General features: G+C 41.3%; 1 protein-coding gene across 3 annotated transcripts in view; it reads left to right on the top strand.

Annotated features, from left to right (window-relative positions):
- The window catches only part of LOC122939901 (rho GTPase-activating protein 39-like), an 85,714-nt gene extending 78,990 nt beyond the window's left edge, over nucleotides 1-6,724 (top strand). For 2 of the 3 annotated variants that reach the window (XM_044296108.1, XM_044296107.1), the window contains one exon: nucleotides 2,306-6,723. In XM_044296108.1, the coding sequence (XP_044152043.1) occupies nucleotides 2,306-2,500 (195 nt within the window). In that variant the 3' untranslated portion in view covers nucleotides 2,501-6,723. Of the gene's footprint in view, nucleotides 1-2,305 lie in introns of all 3 variants that reach the window. The other variant, XM_044296109.1, reaches the window with a different exon arrangement.
- Nucleotides 6,725-10,445: the final 3,721 nt, after the last annotated feature.

Genomic DNA, 10,445 nt, shown 5'->3' on the forward strand with positions numbered 1-10,445 from the left:
GCTTGTGTGAAAGAGCCCTAAGAGGAGTACATTTCTTAATACATGACATTACTGGAGTTACATCCTTTATTCCACTTCAGAGCAGCGTTCACAAATCTCCCAGCAATCCTTGGTAGCTCAATGTCTGCACAAAGCACTTTACAGTTATCCCACTAATTCTCCCTTTTGTATTATATGAGTTCAGCAATGCTGTTAGGGAGGTATCTGTCATCAGAGAAAGTCGACACTAAGTGCAAAACAGGTAAATCTTTTGATTTACAAAATATTCACCTTTTTGTATAGATTATACATAAATTAGTCAAGTGTTATTTTGCAGACACTAAGTCCCTTTTATAAGCCTGTATTTTAAAACAACATCCACCATAGATTGCAGACAGGTTGGACCATGGCACATGTGCACGTTTTACAAGGTGTCGTAAAAAGTGTTTTCTTTCCTTTTCTAATTGATACGTGCCTGCTAGATCTGTGAGATATGTGTAAAGAGAAAACGAACGTACAACAGTTTAGATTTTATAGAACAGCTTGTGCAGGTTAAATACGTCATTGTTTTGTCATTGGTGGAAAGCAATTATTTTAGCAGGACATGGGACTACTGCCTTGTGTTAGAAACCCAATTGCGATCATCTCAAGGAGACTTTCACAGCCTAGGACAGGGATCAGCAACCTCCGGCACTCCAGCTGTTCTGAAACTACAACTCCCAGAATCCTCCTTTCACTTCTGTAGGAGTTACATGAACAGCTGAGTAAGGTTGCATGATGGGAGTTGTAGTTCCACAGCAGCTGGAGTGCCGAAGGTTGCTGATCCCTGGCCTAGGATATCTGCACAACCCTGAGCATATGTGAATATCCTGCATCATTCAGCAAGGCTATTACTACCTTCTCTGTCCATAAATGTGTGGCTAACCCCAATTATCTTATATGATTTAAATATGGAATTGTTCAACTCAAGTTTTTCTGTTAAACATATTTTTGAAGAATTGTTAATTTTTTTTATTTTAATTTAACTATGTAAAAAAATAAAAAAATATGAAATGCAGTTTCCAAACTGTCCACTAAACCTAATAGGCGTTTCCTGGTCTGATCACTTTTCAGCAGTCATCTCATTATCATCATAGGGAGGTTTATAATTAAATATAACAACTATATATAGATAGCACAGAATCCACCATTCACAATAGTTGATGGCCAGAGGTCACCCCTTCCCTACATAAGGACTTCTGCACAGGTCACAGAGCATAGACCTATAGAAGTCAATGACTCGTCTCCAGACTACAGGATCCTGTTGTCTATGTAGCTGCTGAAAAGCTTATCTCTAAATGCTATCACCTCCATAATCATGGACAAAAAAATAGAAAAATAATCTACAGTCAGAAAATTAAAACAGATTAAATGTTTTAAAGATGACCATTGACCCCAGTGCAACATTTAATTCAATCACACACTTTAGTTTTTGGAGCTGCAGAAGTAAACTAAGGCTGCTTTCACACTAGCGTTCGCTGGTCCGCTCGTGAGCTCCGTTTGAAGGAGCTCACGAGCGGACCCGAACGCAGCCGTCCAGCCCTGATGCAGTCTGAATGGAGCGGATCCGCTCAGACTGCATCAGTCTGGCGGCGTTCAGCCTCCGCTCCGCTCGCCTCCGCACGGACAGGCGGACAGCTGAACGCTGCTTGCAGCGTTCGGGTGTCCGCCTGGCCGTGCGGAGGCGTGCGGATCCGTGCGGATCCGTCCAGACTTTCAATGTAAGTCAATAGGGACGGATCCGTTTGAAGATGCCACAATGTGGCTCAATCTTCAGGCGGATCCGTCCCCCATTGACTTTACATTGAAAGTCTGGACGGATCCGTACGAGGCTATTTTCACACTTATAGCTGTTATATGCTAAAAATAATGCAGACGGATCCGTTCTGAACGGAGCCTCCGTCTGCATTATTATGAGCGGATCCGTTCAGAACGGATCCGCCCGAACGCTAGTGTGAAAGTAGCCTTACACAGGACTTTTGACCAGTTCTGGAAAGCTTCGAGTATCATGAAAATATGGATATTGTGTTTGAATCCAACGGAAAAGGACATTTAGGAAGATTATCACAATAATAGTATCAGACAGTCAGCGTGATTGGGAGTGTTCTTAGCAATAGTGGTTAGCTAAGAGTATGTAACATACCGGGGTCACCTCACAGTGCGCCTCCCAAATGTTCTTGTCCTGTGGATGCAGGCATAATGTTTGGCCTCTTCTAATAGTAGTGTTTTAAGTGGAAAAATCCCCCCTATTAATAACTGATGTTTTTTTCTTTCTATTTCTAAACAGATTTTCTCTCAACCTTCCAACGTAGGCACAACAAAGATGGATGTCAACAATCTTGCCATGGTCATGGCTCCAAATTGTCTCCGTTGTCAGTCAGATGACCCCAGAATCATTTTTGAGAACACCCGGAAGGAGATGTCTTTTCTGAGGATGCTGATTGTCCATCTAGACACCAGTTTTGTTAGGGGTTTGCTGTGAGGGTGAAAACCATCAGCCATTTTCTTTTATTTCTGTTACTTGTATATATCAGAATTGCCTTCTCGTTTTTAAGAGAATAAGGTGCGGTCCCTCCAGAGGGTTCATGTACACTAGCGTGTCAGGATGTTTCTAGCATCTGTGCTTTTTGGAGGTCATTAGTGCCAAAGGCCTAAAATGACTTCATGAGAAGTGCTCAGTGAACTTGTTAGGGCATGTCTTCTCTTTAGTGGGGGGGACGGGGGACAATACCCTCTTCTTTGTTCTTACGGTGATTGTTTCATTGTATAAAGGTTTCCCTCATCCAGAGACACATTATGGTGTAAGACAATAGCAAATCGAGGCTTTTTACGATGTATTATCTCTTTGGAGGGACCGGACCTCTTAATATATTTTGAATATTTTAAGTTTTTTTTTCCATCTTTATATTTTAATTTTTGCTTTAAGTCCTCAGCTGTAACGTCAGAGCTCACACTGAGCATCGTGACCCTACATTACAATATGTCAGTTTTTTTAAGCCACTAACGAGTCATTTCCACTTCAGAGACCTATGGAGTGTTTGTTGCAAACTTGAAGAGTTTTTTCAAGGTTATTACTATGTGAATTATTTTTTCACTGTTCACTATTATATGCAGCATGAAACTAGGACATGCTTGTGTGACAATAAACACACCCGCTATCCCGGGTGACGCTAACACTTTTTATTGGTGTTGGAGCAAATGGGAAGTCATGCATTTTCTAAGTACAGTAGTTCCTAAAGTACAATATCTTGAGCAAAGGATTTCATTTGATGCTTAAAGCAAACCTGTCATGTGATTTCAGCTGAGCTATCAGAAAGCAGCATATGATAGCGGGAGAAAAGCTGAGCTCTGAGATATAGAGGTTTAAGATTTGGAGAAGGATTTCTGAGTCAATTCTGACAGGGCTCCTAAGAGAACCAGTGAGAGTCCTGATAATCCCACCCACACTTGATGATTGACATCCTGGGTGGGTGAGACAATCAGGACTCTCACTTTCTCTCCTAAGAGTCCTATCAGGATTTATTTTTACACAGAAATTCTGCTCCAAATCCTCTAAACCTATATATTAGGCTACTTTCACACTTGAGTTGTTGTTTCCGGTATTCAGATTCTGCAGAGGATCTCAATACCGGAAAAAAATCATTCTGCATTCTGAATGGACAGAGATCCGTTTAGGGTGTCTTCTGTTCTGTCAGCATTCTGTTTTGTGACCGGACACAACCGTTGCAAGCTGCGGTTTTGTGTCCGGTCATAAAAACTGAAAGAAACGGATCCCTCACTGAAAAGAATGTAAGTTAATGGTGACAGATTCCTTTTTTTAGGAGCCTAAAAAAACAGATCTGTCACCCTTTGACTTCCAGTGCATTTAGTGACGGATCCTTTTTTTTATCCGTTTTGATTTCATCCTAACGGAACGGATGTGTCCCTATGAGCAAAATCAAAACAAATCCATTTAATTCCGCTATTAAGATCCTCTGCCGGATCGTAATACCGGTATTACAAACGCAAGTGTGAAAGTAACCGTACAGAGCTCAACTTCTTCTGTCCTTCTATCCTATACTACTCTCAGATAGGGCAGCAGAAATCAGGTTTGTAAGCTTTAAGTAGTGAAGACAATGCATCATTTACAAGGTCCGGCACATCTTACAACATATGGTGACATATGGTCTTTTGTTGGGAAGCAGGGATAGGTTTCAGGATGTAGTAACCTAATGCCACCTGTTCAGATTACTGTTTTCTTGTGCAGAGATTTTTTTTTTATGTTTGTTTTCGATTGCCATGTTATAAAGCACTGGTCAAAGCATAATTCCATGTAACATAATAGTTTCTTCTGAATCTGGTTTGTCTCTTAGATTTGCATTTCTAAGATGGACTACATGGACTATATGACTTGATCACAGGCAGTTTTACTAAATGGCATTTATAAAAAGAAAGCACCACTCTTGTTAATGGACTGTCTGGAAACGCCTATCTTTTTCCATAATTTTTTTACTGTAACACATTGGTGCTCTACCTGTAAAACTGGTAATCTAATAATCACTAGAGCAGAGGAGGACAGCTCCAAGAAACTGTTTTTTATATACCTATGAAGTGCATAGCCTGTTCCCTCTGCTTACCCTGTTTACACTGTACTGTGACTCTGTGTTGACATGGGACTGCACCTTTGTTGCTGCAGCGTGGTGTAAATTTAGCTTACTGTGCTAAAGAAAATATATCAAGAGTGCTCAGAATTCACTGGAATGCAGAATAATGACAGCAGCCATCCACATAATGGATAGACATTTAATACCGATACCCATATAAATATGTGAATGTTACATAATCGTTGTGCCGCGCTGAACAGGACGTCAAGATAATGTAACGCCTCTTACATTTGAGTATATGCTCCAATACCGTTGTGCAGTTGACCTGATGTATAGTCTCCGACCTGCCCTAGAAATATGAAAGATAAAATACCTACAGAATCCAGAAGCACCTACCGTACGTACCAGGAGTTGAGCTGGTAAATGGAAACTACTTTAGCTGAATTTTCTTACTGTGATTGTCAGGTTTCACTGTTACATAAATCCAGATCACTGTTTTAGGTTTATTTTATAGTTATTTTTTTTTCATGCAGTTTATTAATGCTTTTGTGATGCAGAATACTTGGTCCAGTGTCCAAGTTTAGCCAACTTTCATTTTCAAATCCCAGGTTTGAAACAAATAGGAATGTGTCCTTGTTGGAAAGCATTGTTTTTAGCCAGCCATACATACAACATAACATAGCCATTTGACCCAACTCCACTATGAACATGCATGTGTGGTGTAGCCAGCGGGGAGAGGAATAAGTGGTTGGCAGTGGTTTATCTCCTGCAGGGATAAAGGATCGGGCATGCTGAAATCTAGTATGCCCGATTCCTCTTTCTCCAACACCTACCATACATGAGATTGCTGGCCGATCAGCTACTTTGGATTGCTAATCGGTTTTCCTAATAGTTGCGGTTCCCAGAGGTTGGATCTAAACCTCTTATTTATGGCATAGTCCTATGGGCATGCCATATATTTCTGTAGGCAGAACACCTTTTAGTGCCACTGTGCTATCCCTCATATGTGAAAAAGGTCTTCATAAGAACATTTTCCAAAATGTTGGTAAAACCTCTTGGTATAATATCCCTATTGGGACAGAAAGCTGGAGTGTGTATGACTAACTCCAATGGTATGCCCACATTTGAGCATAATTTTACAGTGTATTATATCATTATTATTTAAATAAAAAAATTAGTAACTTAGTAAAATACATCACTTGCGTTATTCTGCCCTGCCCATGTTATATTACAAATTCAGTGAAAACAGTTGATATGCTTGTTGTCAGACATATCCCTAACAGATTAGCTGAGAGGCCCTATAATGCTGTGGAACGCATTTCCTACATGAGATTATTGTACAGTGTCTGGTATAAAGAGTACCTAGAATGTAAATCATCACAGCAAGCTTCATGCAGGAACTAAACCAATGAGGAACACTGATTCCAACACCGAAGCCTACAGAACGCTGGACGCAGCCTGGCCTGTAATACAGACTGTGAATCAGTGGCCGTACCAGATAAACAATTCAACTTTGTATGTAGATTAATTCTAGATTCAAGCTCCAAAGTCATGTTCAAGGGTAACATTCTTCAAGTGCTTTTTATCATGTCCATTTATAGTCCCAGCGATTTCCTTACTTTGGGAGCAGAGATGTCACTATATCATATTTCACCTGTCATTATAAACATATTTGTTTGGAAGATTAAAGAGATTTTACAGAGAATTATGATATAAAAATATACTTAAAATGTTCCAGCAGGTTGAAAATAAATAAAAAGAGGTATATGCCCTGAAACATGTCCCATGGTTCTCTACTTTCTGTTGCAGAAGTGATGTCTGACACAGGGACATGTGACTGTTGAAGCCAATCACAAGCTGAATCAGGTCAATGCTGTAACCGGTGATTGGCTGCGGCCATCACATGTGCCTGTGTCAAGACCTCATCGGTGCAGCAGGAAGGAGAAAACGGCAAGAGACCGGGCATCCCTGGATCAGCAGTGGTGGGGGATCCTCGAGGTGGATATATATTTTCACCCTACTGGTTGTTACATTTTAAAGATATTTTTCCTGGACAATCCTTATAACTTGTCTCTCACTGGGTAATTTATTTAAAGAGGACCTTTCACTAGTTTAAAAACTAACTATATCAGTGGGCAGAGCGGCGCCCATGGGTCCTCCTGCACTTACTAGTATGTCTGGGCGCCGCTCCGTTCGCCCGGTATAGGCTCCGGTGTCCGGAGCCTATACCGGGCGAACAGAGCGGCGCCCAGACATACTAGTAAGTGCAGGGGGACCCCTGGGCGCCGCTCTGCCCACTGATATAGTTAGTTTTTAGTTTTTAAACTAGTGAAAGGTCCTCTTTAAGTATCTGAAATTATCATAAACAAATCATTTCATTTATTCTGTTAGGCCATATTCACAAGTTGTAGATTTTTGGTGTGGATTCTGCACCAAAATGACACATCAGAATACAAGAAAAGCACACTTTATGTGCTGTGGATTTTGAAATCTGGATCATGCACTAGAGTTCGCAGTTTTATTTAAGGCGCCCATTAGAATGCAAAGAGTGAAAACTGCATCCACAGCACATCTTTTTTTGCAAACAGACTTTACCTTTTGGACTACTTATGCAAAAGGAAAAACTTTAAACATTTAGCTAGCCTTGGAACGCTTTATAATGACTGCTAGAAATGTATCCAGTCTGATAAATCATAGGATTTTTCCCATAATGAACTCTCCAGACACAGCAGAGCAGATTACTACCATTCTGGCAGCCATTTACATACTTTTTGTGCCTCGTTCGACAGGGGGTGAGGATTAGTGGAAAGGGTGCCAATATTCACCAAAATTCAGCACAAAACCTTTCCACTCAGTAAGCCAACCAATGCAGGCAGCAGTCTAAAGACGCACCAAATTTATCATTCGAGTTGAGCCACTTTGATAAATTTGCCACATCATTACACTGTCTGGTCTAAGGTTACACTGTCTAAATAGTAGACAAGTTTAGTAAATGTGGCCCATTTACTTTAGTTGGACAACTATTTACGTTCCTATGTAGGCCATATGGTCTGATGGATAAAATCTAAGCAATGCATTGCCTAAATCTCACAAATTCATGCATAAAGCCTTAAAGCTGTTTCAGCCTTTTTCAGAGTTTCTAATAAATACATACAATACCTGGATGGCCTTACAATGTACAAACACTTTTGCCAGAAAAGGAGCCCTACAAGCTACTTGGTTACAGTTTGAGTTCTCCTATACCGAGGTGTATAAATTTCTACGTATAGAACGGTGTATTGCTTTATTTTATTTGGTTTGTCGAAGCTGGACTGCCATGATCTGTAATTCCTTTTTGTTTACTATTGTGCCATTTGGCAAAACCTCTTTACATTGTGCATAGAAAAGTGGCGGGTTTCTAAAAATGTTTGTATCTTTTGAGTATGCAATTGCAGTTGTGTTTCTGTTCTAGAATGTACTCTACACTGGAACTGTACTTTGGCTGTAAGATGTACATGCATAAATTCATCTGCAACCTCTTCTGCTTTTGTATTTTGCATAAGCAAATAAAATTATTTTACATTGTAAGTGTACCGTTTTTACTTGGTTGGCCCTTGGTGATGAGATTTTATTAGACAAGCATTCTGATATCTGACAGAAAATAATTCCATTTGTTGAGCCAGACTGCTCCCATCTGTATAATACATATGGCTGTGTAATGCCTCTTTCCCCTTTCCTTAGCAAGAAGGCTCCTTTCACACGAGCGAGTATTCCGCGCGGGTGCGATGCGCTATGCAAACACATTGCGCCCGCACTGAATACTGATCCATTCATTTCAATGGGTCTGTGTACGTGAGCGTTGTTTCTCACGCATCACTTGTGCGTTGCGTGAAAATCGCAGCATGTTCTATATTCTGCGTTTTTCACGCAACGCTGGCCCCATAGAAATCAATGAGGCTGCGTGATGATCACATCGCATCCGCAAGCAAGTGTAGATGCGATGCGTTGTTTTTCACGGATGGTTGCTAAGAGATGTTGTTTGTAAACCTTCAGTTTTTTTATCATGTGCATGAAAAACGCACCAATGCAATGCACCCGTGTGTTAAAAACTGAACTGAAGACAATCGCAGGTAAAACTGAATGAAATTGCTTGCAAAATCACGCATTTTTAACTGAACGCATCCGGAACGCTCCCAGACCTAATCCGTATCGCTCGTCTGCAAGGGGCCTAAGTGTTCATAACGAATCCTTGCGGCGGGATCGCCAATCAGCTTATTATATGTTAAATAGTGGTGAATCAAAACACATGTCCTTTATAACCCTTTTATTGCTGCAAATTTATTTTCAGTTTATTTTCAAGTGGCAGGACAATATTTGCATGTTTGACCATGCATTGGATCAGAGATGTCCTAATAGAGCAGACGATTGTCGGGAAGGAAGCGTTCCTTCCCGACTACCTCCTGCTTGTCAGTGAAGGAGCCTGCTGCTTTCATTCTTTGCTGGCAGCAGAGTGCTCTTTAGGCACCTTTCACAATTGCGCTCGTCGGTCCGCTCGTGAGCTCCGTTTGAAGGAGCTCACGAGCGGACCCGAACGCCTCCGTCCAGCCCTGATGCAGTCTGAATGGAGCGGATCCGCTCAGACTGCATCAGTCTGGCGGCGTTCAGCCTCCGCTCCGCTCGCCTCCGCACGGACATGCGGACAGCTGAACGCTGCTTGCAGCGTTCAGCTGTCCGCCTGGCCGTGCGGAGGCGAGCGGATCCGTTCAGACTTACAATGTAAGTCAATGGGAACGGATCCGCTTGAAGATGTCACAATATGGCTCAATCTTCAAGCGGATCCGTCCCCCATTGACTTTACATTGAAAGTCTGAACGGATCCGCTCAGGCTGCTTTCACACTTAGAATTTTTTCTAAGTTATTAATGCAGACGGATCCGTACTGAACGGAGCCTCCGTCTGCATTAATAGGATCGGATCCGTTCAGAACGGATCCGATCAAACGCTAGTGTGAAAGTAGCCTTAGATGGCATGATCTGCTGCCCACTAATGATGACTTAGATGTCCACACAAATGATCCCATTACCTGATTAATGAGCGTTTTGCTCATTCATCCGGTAATCGGCGAACCTTTACACTGGCAGATTATCACTAAAGATAATCTGCCCGAACATCTGAAAGTGTAAAGGTGCCCCCCTCAAGTACAATGATACCAAATGACATCCAAATAACTTTATGCAAAAAAATTTAATTTTCTTAAGAACACATCAAAAACGACAGGCCCAGAACAGTTGAGAAGACACATGAATTCTATTCTGTTCTTAAACTAGACACTCTGCTAGGTTTCAGATTTTCATATATGCTGCTGCAAACACAAGTGTAACGACCAGAGAAACCACGCTGTGAAAAATAGGGTGTGCTTACCTGTGGTTTACTAAGCTAGGTTTTTTTACTTGGGATTTTTATGGAATGGTAAAATTGTATAACTATGTGAATATATAAAAAAGGAACGAATAAAATATTGAACACATACACTTTTTTAACTGATTTATAGATCAAAACCTGTAGCCTTACTTAATTCAAAACAGGTTGAAGCTGTCTCTAACAATTTATGTTGCTGTGATTTTCTTCCAATAAACCCTCCAAAAATAAAAATACTTGGCAGCTAAATGTCTCTAGGTTTACTTGACTATAGGCTTGGAGAATAAAAAATGCTAACTATTGATATTGGTGAGCAGTAGTGTACTAAGTGGGGGGCGGTCCACCCCGGGTGCCGGCTCTCAGCAGGGTGCCAGAAGCAATGAGCGCTTCCATCAATACAGATGGAAGCACTCATTGCTGGAGCGCCGGGAGCTGCAGTGCTTTCACT

The sequence above is a fragment of the Bufo gargarizans genome, chromosome 6 (genome assembly GCF_014858855.1).
Source record: "Bufo gargarizans isolate SCDJY-AF-19 chromosome 6, ASM1485885v1, whole genome shotgun sequence".
NCBI lineage: Eukaryota > Metazoa > Chordata > Amphibia > Anura > Bufonidae > Bufo > Bufo gargarizans.